Here is a 16541-nt window from a genome sequence, read left to right as displayed (position 1 = left end):
AAACTTTTCTGTTCAAGGTTCTAAGTGCTATGCTTTTTTTAAATTGGACAACATTTTAAAATATCCAGTATTAAGGTATAAACTAAACAAATTCTCTATTCCTCTGCTTTAGGATATTATTTTTTTATCCCACTAAAATCTATCCCAAATAATTAGCCTTTTTGTTGCTGAACATGCATCATGTGAGGGCTTCCCTGGTGGTTCAGTGGTAAAGAATCTGCCCGCAATGCAGGAGAGGTGGGTTTGATCCCTCGGTCAGAAAGATCTCCTGGAGGAGGGCATGGCAACGCACTCCAGTATTCTTACCTGGAGAATTCCATGGACAGAGGAGCCTGGCAGCCTACAGTCCATGGGGTCGCAAAGAGGCAGACACGACTGAAGCAACTTAGCATGTATGCATGCAGAAGGTGAAACAAAATGAAATCCTGCCTCTTTTCTCATACAAATTCATAATTTCTGCAAGCCTGTTTTCCTTAGACATTCGTTTCCTCAAGCTGATTTCCAGTCTGATTTCCTCGATCATTGAGTGCGGCAAACACAGGGGTAAGGTAGAACCAGGGGGTGGGCATGGCACAGTGCAGAGAGAAGGCTCGCAGGCACTAACCTGGACCACGGACGTTCACATCCAGCACGTCCACCTCCTGCTCTGCCTGTGGAGGGGTAAGAGCCAGCGACGGTGTCCTACGGATGTCTGCAGCTTCCAGGTGCTGCTGTGTCCACGGACGCCGATCGATGGGGTCATCTTCTTCTGAGAGCAAAGCCTCATCTTCAGCCTGAAAGAAGAGGACAACTCTCCTGATCACTCTGGCACACCCCCAGGATCTCTCCCAATTCTTTGACTGACTAACTTCTAGCTACCCTTCAAGTAGAGAGCAGACTTTAATTCCTCTTATTGGTCCTAAAGAACACACGCTGCTCACTCTCCTTAACTAAGCGTTGTGTTAGGCACTTACACAGCACTGCATGGCAGTTCCCACTGCTACCTGAATGGCTCCTCAGGACAGGGAGCAAGCCTTGTTCAAGGCTGCCTCCTTGTACCCTGTATCCACCCCAGTGCCCAGCACAGAGCCACATTCAGCAAGTATGTGCTGAATAATTATTATGCTTTTAAAAGCAGCTGACCTTTACGGAATATTCAGTATGTGATAGAAAACAGGTAAGGCAATTCACCCATATTGAAGGAATCATTATTATTTTCCCTATCTTACAGAGTAAGGATAAGTAAATATAAAGAGGTTAAATAATGTGCCAGAGTTTGGGACTTGAATCCAGTCCTGACTGTAGTAATTTTCTTAACCATCATGCCTGTTTTCCTCAAGCATTTATTTCCTCAGAATATCCATGGGATACATGCATACCCCAGCCATGTATGTCTATGGGTGAATGGTCTCCTTTTTCATGTCAGACTCAGCCCAATGTACCTCTTACTGCTATATGGCTTTTGTTTCCAGGGATCAAGATTTAAAGCCTCCAAACTCAGTGATCACTGACTTTCCTCCACTAACTCACTCCACCTTCCCTTGAAGTATCCAGAGAGAACAAGGGAGAGATCTGGCCATGAAAGAAACTGGTGTTTACACATAATAGTCCTTATTCAAGTACCATCAACCTGACATTTGAGGAAGGAAGGATGTTTGTTTTATTATTTTTAAAGAGTTCTTTCTGAAAAACTTACATAGTAACCCAAGCCATCAATGACCTAAATATTCCTGATTTTTGAAACACCCTAGGATAGTCAAGGCCTGGGCAACATGTACAGACTACCACCCTTCTCTCCCATTCATGATACTCTAGATACTGAAGGACAAAAATGTGAAATATGAGCAGACAACGGCTAATAACGGTGCTTCTACCATGGCCAGCTTACCTTGGCTTTCTTAGGCTGCGGCCCTTCGTCGTCGACCCAGTGTTCACTTGTTCCAGAACCAATTAGGTTCGCCTCTGAGACTTGCACTGAGAGATTTCTGACATGACAGAATCATGAAGGTATAAAATAAGAGCAGAGTTATATCATAAAAGAACAGAGAAATTTTCATAATTTTTCTGCCATCACACACTCTCATGGCTACAGTCAGACTTTCAGGGGCCTTGACCCGGGGAAAAAATGGGCAATATTACATCCCATTGCCTGAGTAAATATCAGTTCCTTTCCCACTAAGCAAGAGCTTATGACAAAGGCGTGTCTCATCACAGAAGCTGAGCATCCCCATGATAAAATGTACAGAACTGAAGCATCCAGACTCTTATTTTATAGCCACAAGCAGGCATTCAGTATCACGGTCAAGTATAGTAGCACGGCATGGCCAGAGCTCTGAATTTAAAATCATGATTCAACAAGATCTGATTTTCCATTTATCCGTACTTGTTATTACTGTGAATAGTAGCTTGTTGACAAACTCTTACTTGAGTCCCACAGCATCCTGGCCCACTGGCTCACGACGTTTGTGGTTGCTGGAGTCACGGCGAAGGGTGAAACCTTCAGGCAGCCAGAGGGAGCCATGCTTGCGCTTTCGTTTTGCCATGATAACCCCCAGCAGGATAATAAACAAGATAATGACAACGGCAACAGCAAGCAGATAGAGAAGCTGAGTGCGTTTGTGGGTCAGAGACTCACCTGAAAGTGCAGAGAGATAGGGAAAGTGATGAATAAAACATCCACCTCTCAATATTCCCACTAAACTCCTTCAGAGAACAACTTTGAGCTCACTAGCCCTGAGAAACAGAGCGCTGCACACTGGAAGCTGTGCCCCGTTCTCTCTGCCTGCAAGTGACACTCCTCAGCACCCTTTCCCCTTAATTTTAGAGCTACTCACTGACGACAGACACAAGTGGGTACGACAGGGTGCCCTGGATGGCGTGAGAAGCCAGAAGAGCTGCGGCTGCATCTGTGTTCTTAAAGCACTGGTCTGAGTCTTGAACACACTGGCGGTTGTCAATCTCCAGAAATACCTGAGAGCTGAGGGGAGCCAAGGAGAAATGGCGAGAAAATGTCAACCCAGGAATCTGAGGTAGACCCACTTCCTCACCCTCAGCCTCGGGCTCTTTACCTCTGGGGTGCTGTCTCCAGGAAGATCCCGGAAATTAAGATCTGGTTTACGTCCTAAACACTAATTCTCACTTAGGGTGGGCTACAGTCCATGAGGTCACAAAGAGTCGGACATGACTGAGTGACTAACACTTTCATGTCCTTGGTTTGGCTGCATCTAAGTGTTCTGACTTTTAGGCAACATAAGACAAATTGAGAATGGGGTGAAGTTGCCTTTGGTGGGCTGCTTCTACCCCTTCCCCCTTCTGGCGTACTCAACGGTATATACAGCTACTCTAAAAACACACCCCTGCCTTTTGCTTTTTGTTCCTTACTCTCCTTTCTCTCTGCATCTGTACTCGAGCTAGCTAGCAAGCTGAACATTGTGAGATACCAAAAAATCCTGAGTGTGGATGACATAATATATGCAGAACATCACCCTTGTCAAAGAGACAGAAATGAAGGGCCTTGAAAAGAAGCCCAGGATTAATACAAAGAGGAGTCATCACTAGAAGGATTTATGCCAACTCTGGCAAATGCTTAGAGATTCTAGCACATGAGGAGCCCGTTCTGACACCCTGCCACTTGACTTGCTTCAGCCCACTTTTCAGGATTCCAAGATCAAGGCAAACCTTTAGCACTAACCGTGAAGACTGGGATTACAGGCTTATGTTACTCGGTTGACTGTTTTGTTTTCTGACCTTTCATCTTTATAGGTGCAGTTGCAGTTATGACATTTGTGTATCAAAGTGCTCAGCCTGATAAAATTAAGCTTTGAGAAGTTCAGAAACTAAACACCTACCCAGCCACTTCCTGTTCTTCATCTCCAGGAAGGGACCTGCGTGTCAATCTCTGCTTCTTCATGGCAGCTGACTTCCCACCATAATAGGGGTAGACCATGAGTTCCCCCTGGGCATCCCGTTTGATGCGGAGGTTGGTGTGGAGCAGGGTGCCCAGTGCCCGCAAGAATCTGCGGGCATCCTGGAGCAGTTGTTCAGGTGGCATCAGCACCACGATGACCAGGGTGCCCTCTGCCAGGTTTTCTGGCCGGTCAGCAGCACAGTCCAGCCCATCCCAGCCACACTCCTCACTGTTGCAACCCTGGTCACAATGGTTGTCTTCGTAGTGGTCTGCACAGTATTTGTCATATCTAGGCAGAGGGAGGCAGAGAATATGGTAAGATCACAGTGGAGCTCTATTTGTTTTCCACTTGGAACTAATGTGGATTTTCCTACCCATCTTCTACAACTCAGATTATATCCTGAATGTCCTCTGAAGCCTTCTCAGACTCTCCGTGCCTGACTTCTTAGAGTATATACAGTCTACACACCTTAGCATCAGTGAGTGCTCTCTGAATGAGAAACAAAACTACTCACTAAACTCATGGGCCCCTAGGCAGCTTGTCATCATGTTAAATCAGATTTGTAAACAAATCTGAAACAAAAATCTACCTGGTTCATGTTTCCTTTATTTTTATATCCATTGCCTCTGGGTTTCCAGCAGTAAAACAAGACTCTGGAGAGCGCTTCCAGAAACTGGAAAGTAACCCCATACCAACAAGAGATGCTGTACAGTTGACCTTTGGCCCATTTGATATGGCCCATTTCTTCTCTAATCAAGACTAAATCTTCACTGTGGAAGGTAGGTGGCGAGAAGTGTGTCCCACACAGGATACCAGATCTAATTTGTACAGCATCTTTCAAACATTGGGAAATGGAAATTGACTCCCAAAGCCTGTTGATGCAAAAATCGTTGGATTTCCACTCTCCCCTTCTCCCTCCTCACTCCCATCCCTTGATGGTTACACCACCCGGTCCAACTTGCCACTCTAGCTCAGTGAGGAGATCAGGAGTCAGGAGGAGCTATATCTGCTCTGGCAAGTTCTTGAACCTCCCAAGTCGGCCTTCCCTGGCCTGTTAAAGGCCATTAACAACACCTGTGCCTCACAAGGTTGTTGAGAATTAATCAGGGTTGAACCAAATGGAATGACTAAATGGAAAGCTATTATGTAACCCACAAAGCCCCCTATAATTGCAGCAGTGAAGACCAGGAGGGTTAGGCTGACTCATCTAGCAGATGCTTCCCGATAAATCTGGAGGGGAAACCCAGTCTTAGGGAAAGACACGGGATGAACAGAGAGGGGTACAGACCTTTGCAACCATGCTGCAGGCAGATTATGTGAGAGGCTGCCTGACAGTGGGTAACACTTCCAAAAGTCACTTCCCCTGGGAACCTGTGGCAGCAGCAGGCGAGGAAGCAGAGACAGGCAGAGAGTGGCTGTGCAGTGAGCGTTTCTGCCCCTCGGTCAGCAAGGGAGAGCACAGCATAGTGTGTGATGGGGCAGGGTGGCACCAGGAAGAAGAGGGCAACTGGTGCCAGTCCAGAAGGCAGAGACGGCTTGGGCCGAAGCACTGGAGTGGTTAGCAGCAAAAGAACAAGAGACCGAGGTGTGTTAGTGACAGCGCTGCCCCTCAGTTCTGGGGACCCTGGGCGCTTACTTGCATGTCTTGCTACTCTTCTGGCATTCAAAGTTGTCAAACAGGCACTCGGCCGTGTTGCACAGCTCGTCGCACTGGTTGTTGATGTACTCCCAGCAGGGCAGCGGGGAGGAGCAATTGGCCCAGGGGTCCTCCATGGTGAGGGAACAGTCCCCCCCATCCCACTGGCAGGCATGGCTGTTGCACACGTCATCACAGATGCCGTCCCGAGCTTTGTCGGCACAGTACTGGCTCAGGCAGGTGGCGGGAGGGGTGCTGGTGGGGGCGGTGTAGAGTTCACAGTGGCTGCCCCGGAACGGCGGGGCACACTGGCACGAGTAGTAAGGAGGCTGGCGCTGAGGGCGGCAGCTCCCCCCGTGCTGGCAGGGGCTACTGGCGCAGCCCGAGTCGCAGTCCTGGGGGTTGGGACAGAAGCAGCGGGGGCCCGAGGCTGTGTGCACACACTGCTCCCCTCTCCTGCACTTCACCTGTCCGCAGCTGCTCTGGCACCGCGCCCCAGAGAAGCCCTGTGGGAATCAGTGAACAAATGAGGATGGTGGGTGACTCGTGAGGGCAGGCCCCATTCTCCCTTGGGCCCCCTCACCGCCACACCTCTAGGGAGGTAAAGACTAGGCTCTTGGCTAAGATCCCTTCAGGCAGCCTCCTGGACCGAGTTCTAGGAAGAGACTTCTTCAAGTCAACTTTTTTACTCTAAGAGCTTGCTTCTAGAAATGAAGTCCGGAGTTCACGTTAGGATAAGGTGACCCCGAACCTATTAGCACCTTTCCAAATCATCAGTAGATCACTCATACAGTGACTTTACAGGGGAAAAAAGTCACTTCAGAGGATTAGATGTCTAAAAGACTTTCCTATGTCACCTCGTTCTTGAACGTCTCGCTCAGTCCAGGCCAAGGTTACTGGACAGGTTTCCTTTTGATATCCCTCTGCTCATCTGTTAGGAAGCTTTTAGCCTCTGGCAGGAGCAAAAGTGTTTGCACAGCAAATGGCTAACGTTAAGACTTCCTTCTAGATGAAGAAGCAGTCTGTTCTCAAATAACTGCTGTCGAGGGATGTGAGCAGAGTAGCATTTCCAAAAACTCTGTCCCAGTCTGGGCAGCAAGACTACCCTCCAGCACAAGACCCAGAAGCCAAATACACTAGCCCTGTTCCCAAGGGAATATCCACTGCCCTTAGTGCCTCTGAGGATTGACAGTCACAGACCAGGGAGCTCAGTTTCTGGGAGTATTTTAATAGTTCTAAATGGAAAACGGAAGCACTTTCTCCTAAAGAGGCTAACATTAAGGAACGTCCCCACCAAGAAAGCTCCCCACAGAGCCCAGAAATGCCAGGTTTCCTCTCGGCCCTGTCTTAGGCTATATGGAATTCAGTAGGCACTGTGGCACTCACCGGGGGACAACGACAGATGAAACCATCGGGCATGTTGCTGGCCACAGCACAAGTGCCTCCGTTCAGGCAAGGCATCTGGGGACACACGTCGACGAACGTTTCACAGTGACGACCTCAGAGTAGAAAATGAAAGGGGGTTTTAAAAGGTGGAAGCAGTAACTCAAGTTATTGAACAGGATACTACTGGTATGTGAGCTAGTCAAAGGATTAGAAAGGGAGCAAGAGGTGTGAGAATTGAGTTCCTCATCCTCTCGCTAGATCCCAACATCCTTGGCCCATCACCCACTCAGGACAGTTTCCTCATCTGTCTTGTCTACAGTAATAAGTGCAGATGGCACATGACTGAACTGACTCACAAAACAAGATGTGTACAAAAAATGACTAACCCCTAAAAAAAAAAAGAAAATGACACCTCAGCTTTTTTGAAGGCACTTTAGCTTTCATAAGTCAAAAACATTTAGCAAAAATCCACTGCATTTTGTTAACACTGTCTACTTCATAAGACAGGCTACACCAGGCCAATACATCTAGAACGGTGATTAACATATACATGCTACTATAGATAAAACCGATAACTAATAAGAACCTACTGTATGGCACAAGGAACTTAACTCAGTAGTCTGCAATGACCTACATGGGGAAATAATCTAAAATAGAGGACTGATAAACATGTATAACTGACTCACTTTGCTGTACAGCAGAAAATAACACATTGTAAATCAACCATACTGTAATAAAAATTAAAAGGAAAAACTTTTGGGACAGGGGGACACATGTACACCCGTGGCTAATTCATGTTAATGAATGGCAAAAACCACCCCAATATTGTAAAGTAATTAGCCTCCAATTAAATTAATCTTTAAAAATGTTGATTTGCAGTTTATATTGAATTTTCATCAGTGACATCTGTTTTCAATAATGTCCAGCCTTTCTGTAACCTTATTGGCATTGTTTTAAAACACAGCTTATGTTAGGGTTACCTGCACAGCTGTGTTAGTAGAAACTAACATGTTACAAAGCAATTCTATTCCAATAAAAATTTAAAACAAACATACAAAAAAAACCCTCAGCTTAATATTCCCACCATAACTGTGATTGAGAGTCAAAGGATTTTTTAATTCACAGGTGTGGAAAATGTAGGGCTACGGGACCCCAATTCAAGGTGGCCTCCACTCCTTTCACCTATTTCCCTCTTTCTTCGTAGGGCTCATCAGCATTTCCAGATAAAGGAAGTCTCAGAGGTAATGAAAGAGCAGGAGTCTAGCTGTCTTCTAGTTCTCAAGCAGATCATGACCAGCATAAGACGACAGATTGTTCATACTCTTGCTGTCCAGGGTTGCCTCAAACGTGTGATGTTCATATTGGATTGTTTCTCTTTTGATGCTGTACCTAGGTGTTTTCCATATTTCAAAATTCACCTCCCCCCCTTTTTTAAAATAAAATTCCAAAGTTCTTAAAGGTAATATATCTTTAAAATTGGAAGGCGGGGATGTCTGGATATAATAAGCCCAGAATGTAGCAGAGTTCAACTTTCCAGATTACTAGTAAGTAGACTAATGCAGACTCTCATCTGACTTCCAAATAATACTTCTACAACAAAAAATATGAACTGACCCCAGGAGTGCAAGACAGATTTCCGGGTAACTGATGGTACTGCCATATTTAGATATAAACAGCTATTTTAGCCCCCCAAAGTCACCAAGTTGTCCTTCTCCAGAAATAATTAGTAACTGTCTATGATAAAACTCCTATTCTGAGGCAGGACTCACTCATCTTTGTAATCTGTGATGAACACAGCCAAGTCTTAGCATGCAGGCCCTGCTTGTGACCTCTGAAGTTTTCCTGTTCATACCCTCATCAGTTGATTTTTGGTTAAAGAGCCCAATTTGGATCTATTCCCTTTAAGCGTCCAAGAAGACCCTAAACTTCTTTGGATTCCAGAAGGTAGAAAGGTCACTATGGCAGTGACAACCCTATCACTCAAGTCGCTACATGCCACAGGAGGCAGGGTGACAAAACCAGAGTTAGATGTAAGGTTCCTGAACGTGAGATGTTATTTTGCTCAGATGAAATGAGTTCCAGAGATGGATGGTGGCGATGGTAGCATGACAATGTGAATATCCTCAATACCATTGAACTATATACTTAAAAATGGTAAAGATGGTAAACTTTATCTGTATTTTACCTCAATTTAAAAACGTTACTTTGCTCAACTACTCCCAACATTCTATTTCTTTTTTTCATATTTCTGCTACAATATGATGTAATTAATATATAACAAAAGAGATAACATCTCTCAGGAAACACAAACATCTGTGGAGCGAACACAAACATCTGTGGAGCGTAGGCCTAGGAAAAAGTTGGGCTCTTGAATTAAGCTGGTCTAGATTTTCACCCTTGCAGCTCTGAGGGCAGCCTGGACTGCATACAGCTCGCCAACGACTACCCGTGGCCTTCCCTGGTGGCTCAGATGGTAAAGAGTCTGCCTGCAATGCAAGAGACCCGGGTTTGATCCCTGGGTCAGGAAGATCCCCTGGAGAAGGAAATAGCAACCCACTCCAGTATTCTTGCTTGGAGAATCCCATAGACAGAGGAACCAGGCGAGCCATAGTCCATGGGCTAGAAGAGCTTCCCTTGGGGCTGGGATGCGTCATGCAGGGCCTAGTTTCCTCACTGGAACCCCCACCCCACCTCGAGGCAGAGTGGCTGGGGCAGCTGGAAAGGGGCTCAGCTCACCAGTGAAGGTGCTGCGGCAGACGCACAGGTAGTCGTTGGTGAGCTGGATGCAGTCCAGGCTGCCCTCAGAGCTGCAGGGGTTGGACAGGCACTCGTTGATGTCCCCCTCACAGCGTTCTCCAGCAAAGCCTGGCAAGCAGCGACAACTGTAGCCCCCAATCCTGTCTACACACTGGCCACCATTAAGGCAGTGGGGACCCCTGGCACAGTCGTCAACGTTCTCTTCACAAAGCAGGCCTGGAGGAGAGAGAGGAGGGAGAGAAAATTATGACAGTTCTTGGAACGTTGCCTTCCAGGAAGGGAAAACCAGCCCTGGTGGCATTTCCACAATTAGTCAGGCTGGAACCATTCTGGTCAGGCAGGGCCTAACACATGCTTGACCCAGGATTGTGCCCATTCTCTTGGACACCAGTAAGCAAAGGATGTACTCAGGGCTTCTCATGTTCTCCCCACACAACCCAATGATGAAGCAATCCCTTAGGGCATAGCTAGTATTATTTTTCCACTTGAAAGGTAAGGAAATTGGAACTCAAGAGAGATTTGGTAACTTTTCATTAATTTATTCATTTTGATTTAAAATATAAAAACAGTTAAAAAGAATATAACCATAAATAAATAGACTACAAGTAATCACTGGTAAGAATTGGAAGTAAATTTTGAATCACACAAATGACTTTTTCTGTAAAATAGTGCAAGTGTACAAATATCTTTTATCAAAAAAATAGAAGGGAAATATCCTATTGAGAGCTCAAAGGTTATGCCATTTAAAACAGAACTCATTTAATGTGCTATATATGTAAAAGAGCCATCAAGTATGAACATCTGTACATATTTTTGAGGAAGAAATAAAAGAAATCCATGACTATTCTATAAGTGATTTCATGATTAATTCAAAAAATTACAGAAGAAAGAAAAACAGTACTGTATTCTTACCACTTGTAATAGCAAGACTATTTGAAAGAAAATAAAAATGTTTAAAAAAAAAGGCCTCAGTTTCAATAGCAATAGCAAAAGATAAAATATCTAAGAATAATCTTAACAAGAAATGTACTACACCTACATGAAGAATTGAAAGTAGACCTAAAAGACACAAAAGGAAACTTGAATAAACAGAAAGACACAATGGGTTGGTTAGGAAGACTCCTCATTCTAAAGATGTCAGTCTTCTTTATAAAAATTCATAAATTTAATGTGACCTCAATAAAAATATTAACAGGATTTTTAATGAATATTACCTCTAGAAGTAATTAAAATTAACCTCTACTTCTCTTTCAAGTACTGAGCAGAAAAAACTCTCCTTTAATGGAACAAATCTTCAAATATTTAAAGGCTTTCTCCTTAGTTTTGTCTTCCCTGTTAATCTCACTGCTCAATAACAAGCCTACTACTGGGGCACTTTTCCATTCTAATTTAGCCAACTCTGAACTCAAGAAGGAAACCCAAAATTCACTGACTTAAAGGTTTAAGACAGTATAAATATTTCTCTAACATTCTATTCTCTTTGATGAGAATCAATTTTCCACCATTGTGGACGGCTTTTTCTTTTCACATGCTGCTCAGAACAGGCACCATTATAACTACATCTCTTCTAAAAAATAATACTCCAAGCTCTCTCCAGGAGACTGTCTGCAGGCAGGGGAGTGCCCCTGGTGGAAGATGGCTCCACCATCCACCATCTAGGGTTGGATCTCATTAGGTCTTATTGTAATTCTTAGTTCATTCTTGGACCATCAACCTTTTCCCCTTGGGCTTACAAAAATAGGCAAATGTTTTCATTTCATTCATTTTCCCACTTTATGAAGGCAAGACTTGGAAGTTTAGAAAAATACACGAGCTGGTAAATACAAATAATTTATTCAAGAGGCTACTGGTTGTTTTCCCTTGAAGCACCAAGAGATCTTGCTAGCCAGATTAACTTTGCTGCAACATTATGTCATTTGCACATTCTGTGTTTCATGGGTTTCAACAACAACCAGACAGAATTGAGAACAGGCGTCAGAACACCGGAGCTTGGCAAGAGAGCAATGAAATGGCTTGAATCTCTAAGATTCAGAATAATGCTGAATCTTGTTTTAAAAATCCCTTCACGAGACTAAAAATGCATTTACAACTTAGAGAATGCCCTGGATGGAAGACAGGTAAGGCTGATTTCATACCCCGAGTGCCTGGTGGGCAGGAGCACTTGAAGTGGTTCACAAGGTCGATACAGGTGCCCCCATTCTGGCATGGCTGGTTCTGGCACTCATCCACTTCATACTCGCAGTTGACACCCTGATATCCAGGGACACACTGCCAAGAGCAAAGCAAAAAGAACCAGAAATGCTGGGCTATTGTTGGACGCACATCATGGGAGCAAATGAAATAGGGTAAGTTACTGTGACCCCTTTCTGCCAAACCCCACCCAGCTCTTGTACGCTTCTCTGGTATCATCACTCCCTACTCACCGTCTCGTGCCGAGTCAACACACGGCTCACTGGCATTTATCACTTCTAGCCAAAAAAGCCACTTGAAAAGGAAGGCAAGGACTGAATATTCTGAGGGATATCTCAAATGATGCCTGTGTAAAAGCCATCCGTCCCTTCTGTGTGCAGGTTTTCCCATCTTTAAAACATTCATTCCTTTGTATGTGATGGGGATCCGGTGGCTCACAGAAATGGTACATGTGGATGGTAGTAAAGATAACGCATGTATTTACTGACCCCCATGTTCAGGAAACTACATGTTTACGTGTGAGAAACTGGCTGATGCAGGGGTGGGGCACCAAGAGGCGGGCCAGCTAGCTGTGCTAGATGTAGGCGTTCTAGGGCTTTCAGGGCTGATCAAGGAAGAAAACACTGACCAGGAAGTGGCTCTGTTTGGGCAATGCTTTGAGTCCCTCACAGCAAAATTACTGTAATTGATTGCTGTACGCTTCCCGGTATAGCTATTGAATTTTATAAGTACGAAGTGCCACCTTCTGGTTTAAAACTATGCAACATCTCTTTTATTTTTTTTAATGCCATTTTTGGTGAACCTATAAAGCAACAGCAGCAGTTACAAAATGTTGTCTGAGTACTTTTGAGAGCTCAAAACAAAGATCTGTGTATAGGCTGAATAAAAAGATGTTCAATTAATAGTGCAAACTGCATATGAATAACTTTAACATCTTTCACTGGACTTTTCATGCAAACCTTAATAGAGATGTGACTCAGAGAGAGATAAAAAAGGATAAGAAGAGGAGGGCAGATGAAACTCAGAGGGAAGAGGGTAACAGAGGGGCTTACATGTTTGGTGATAAGACTCAGCAGCCAGGCCAGAGTCTCTGGGTCACAGAGCTCTGGAGGGCAGCAGTGGCTTGGTATCTTCACGTGCTGGGGCTCACCCTACCTATGGCTAGCGGTGCAGGTGCAGTTTTGCAGAACATATAAAGCAGGCGGGTCCTAAGTGAATCAATTCTACTTCTCAGGGCTATGTTTAAAACAATGGTGCCAGTGGCTTTCGAACTAAAACTAAGAAACAGGGAGCAATACACTGAAGCCATCTTTGGCTCATGTATGAGAAGAAGAGTTTTTCTCGGTGTTGCTTGGTAGCCTAAACTGGTATCAAATTCATGTCTCTGGTATTTTGTCAACATCTTGATCTAATCATTATCAGCCCAGACATTAAGAAGACAACGATGTCGTTGCTATTGTTGTTCAGTTGCTAAGTCGTGTCTGACTCTTTGTGACCCCGTGGACTGCAGCATGCAGAAGACAATGATATGTCCCTTAAAAGATACATACATCCTCAAATATACACGTGTAACAGTATGATGCTACACAGAACAGGCTGGGTAACATTTTTTTGAGAGAATTATTAGTCGATTGACCAATGACTGTTTACAAAGATGACATGGGTCAAAGGGCCACTCCTCAAAGTGGCTTCTCCTATCTCAACTGCTTATTCAAGGAAGTACCAGGGGCCACTGGGCTGGGTAGGCTGGGAAATGCACCCTGGCAGAGTATGTTAGCTCTGGATTCTGGAAGCAATCCTGTGGAAGTAAGACGGTTCCAGACTTCTGTGAAAATAGATTACCAGAGCTCTTGTAACTTAATGCACAGGGGACTGAAAGAAACAGTGATTAGAAAACAATGTAATCATGATTGGTAAAAAGAAAAGAAATCTATAAATTGTGAAAATCAGACATATGCAGCTAAACTCAACATGCCCGTGTTTGTAAGAGGTGGGCCATCTTCTGGAAGGTCTCTGACTTTGCCTGCTCCTCTTACTCACCTCACATCTGTATCCACCAATGAAGTCCCGGCAGGTGGCGCCGTGCTGGCAGGGATTGGACGAGCACTCATCAAGCTGGTCCTCACAGTAGCTCCCGGTGTAGCCCAAGGGGCACTGGCAGTGATGCGAGTTGCCCGCACTGATACAGACACCTGAGTGCTGGCACAAGCGGTCAACGGGCACCCCTGGGAAATCCAGTGGAGGAAGGAACGTCACGGAATAGCACACAACACGTCAGGGTCAGGTGAACTAATCTAAGTTGGTTGACATATCATATTTTATTCTTGTCTAGTTCACAACCCTCAGGATCTGTTTTATGTTAAAAATAAATAAGTGCTGCATGTATGTGGAATTTATAAAGATGGTACTGATGAGCCTATTTGCAGGGCAGCAGTGGAGATGCAGACATAGGGAACAAGCTTATGGATCCAGAGCCAGGGGGCACTGGGGAAGGAGAGGGTGGGACAAATGGAGAGAGAGCATGGAAACATAAACACTACTATGTGTAAACCAGGTAGCCAGTGGGAATTTGCTGTATGACTCGGGAACTCAAAACGGGGCTTTGTGGCAACCTAGAATCGTGGGATGAGGTGGGAGGTGGCAGAGAGGTTCAAGAGGGAGGGGGCCTATGTATACTTATGGCTGATTCATGTTGCTGTATGGCAGAAACCAATACAGTACTGTAAAGCAATTATCCTTCAATTAAAAATAAATACGTTAAAAAAATAAACAAGTGTTGAAAGTGGAACATGTCTTCCTTCCACGTCAAGTACATTCCTTTTTGGAATCTCTAACTTGCTCTCCTGCCCTTCGCCTTCCATTTCAGACCCTTTCTCCCATTCATTCCCGTCTGCCCTTCCCTCTGCTCCCACAATAACAACTCTTGCCCTACAGTGCTGCTCGTTAGCCTCAGCACCTCATGGACTGACCCTTGAGTCTTGGGGGGCAGAGCTCACCTCTGTGGGAGGCCGCCACCTCACAGGAGACACTGGGAACATCGCAGTAAGCACCAGCCCATCCAGACGGACACAGGCACCGTGACTCTGCTTTATCCTGAATGCAGGTACCTTTGTTTTTACATGGAGACCGACTACAGAGGTTCACCAGGGTCTGAAACAGAGGCAGACACATATATCAGCATTCAGACACCAGGAATGAAAACAAGTTACACCGCATTTGAAGAACTCAAAGGAAAGCACACTAATTAATAAAAAAAAAGAGCCCTCACCCAAGCCTTAAACTTAGATTCACTGTCCCCAGATAAGTTAATCATTTTATACAGCCTAATTCTTTTAGCTCTGCTCTTCAAAAATTCTTACCAGATAAGTTTAAGAATTTGAGGCACTTAATTGGTTAAGTTATTCCCTACATCACGCTTATGTCTAGAAACATGGCCACCCGGTAGGGCTAGAAAGAGAGTTAAAGCTGTCAGATAGGTCCACAGCTTCTATGTGCTACTCCTGAGTGAGAAATCACATGGGCTTGATCAAATCTGTCTGTGGTGAATATGAGTTCAGGATTTAAAGGCTTAAAGCCTGTTGTTAAACCTAAAAACTGTCCAAAAGCTTACTTTTTTACTGTTAGTAAAAAATAAAAACTTTTTTTATTGAAGTACAGTTGATTTATAATGCTGTGCTAATCTGTGTTGCACAGCAAAGTTTCTCAGTTATACACATATAGACACTCTTTTTTTAATCATCTTTTCCATTGTGGCTTACCACAGGACCCGGGCCCAGTCGCCCGTGCCGCGCAGCGGGGCCCTGTTGCCCACCCAGCGCTGCACGTTGACAGCACCACTAGCAGCGCTATTCACACAGCCGAGACACCGAGACAAGCTAAATGTCCACAGACAGATGAAGGAAGCAAATGCGGCACACACGTGAAATGGACTCCTACTACAATGAAATCGGGCCATTTGCAGCAACATGGGTTGAACCAGAAATTATCATAGTAAGTCAAGTCAAGTCAGAAAGGGAAAAACCATGCTATCACATGTGTGGAATCCAAAATATGGCACAAATGAACCTATTCACAAAACAAAGAACTTATTTTGATGGGAGAAACTCAGGCGTCTGAAAAGCAAGAGGCAAAGGGTGCAAGTGGACTAGAACCTTCTCCAAAACTCACATGTGGTGGCCTGGCTCCTGGGGAGAGGAAGGCTGTACTCACAGCACTGACCATTTGTGAAAGAGGGGGAAGGGCAGAGGGCCACCACGCTGTGAGAACAGCAGAAGCCCCATGAAGAATAGCCTCCTGATCCAGAGAATCAGCAATAAGCTGTTTAATATGCAGAGGTGCTTATCTGCGTGTCCAATACAGCCAAAGCTTCACTGAAGTGTACTCTGAAAGGCTAGTTACATTTGGGCATTTATTTCTAAATTCTCTGGACTGCTGGTATGATATTCTATCATTCCATCATTGTTTGAGAGGTAAAACTGCATAAAATTAAATACAACGCTGTTTGGGGTGCAACCTTAGAAAAGTTACTTTGACCCTCTCAGGCTCAATTTATTCTTTCATGAAAGGCTAGACTAGTGGGCTCTGAGGGGTCCTTCTATCCTAAGAGTCTATGAAAATGAATATTAAATATTTGAATTTGAAAGACATGTGAATAGTTTGGTTTTGAGACTGCATAATTATCATTA

General features: G+C 44.7%; 1 protein-coding gene across 3 annotated transcripts in view; it reads right to left on the bottom strand.

Annotated features, from left to right (window-relative positions):
• NOTCH2 (notch receptor 2) overlaps nt 1–16541 on the bottom strand; it is a 176652-nt gene that overhangs the window by 8466 nt on the left and 151645 nt on the right. For all 3 annotated transcript variants that reach the window (XM_055584588.1, XM_055584586.1, XM_055584587.1), the window contains 11 exons: nt 14853–15006; nt 13897–14081; nt 11802–11934; nt 9646–9882; nt 6910–7022; nt 5524–6029; nt 3828–4175; nt 2814–2956; nt 2404–2614; nt 1868–1964; nt 605–773 (listed from right to left, as the gene is read on the bottom strand). In XM_055584588.1, the coding sequence (XP_055440563.1) occupies nt 605–773; nt 1868–1964; nt 2404–2614; nt 2814–2956; nt 3828–4175; nt 5524–6029; nt 6910–7022; nt 9646–9882; nt 11802–11934; nt 13897–14081; nt 14853–15006 (2296 nt within the window). The remainder of the gene's footprint in view (nt 1–604; nt 774–1867; nt 1965–2403; nt 2615–2813; nt 2957–3827; nt 4176–5523; nt 6030–6909; nt 7023–9645; nt 9883–11801; nt 11935–13896; nt 14082–14852; nt 15007–16541) is intronic.

This window comes from Bubalus kerabau, chromosome 6 (assembly GCF_029407905.1).
Source record: "Bubalus kerabau isolate K-KA32 ecotype Philippines breed swamp buffalo chromosome 6, PCC_UOA_SB_1v2, whole genome shotgun sequence".
Classification (NCBI taxonomy): domain Eukaryota; kingdom Metazoa; phylum Chordata; class Mammalia; order Artiodactyla; family Bovidae; genus Bubalus; species Bubalus kerabau.
Note: the sequence above shows the minus strand (reverse complement) of the source record. Positions and strands in the feature narration are given on the sequence as shown.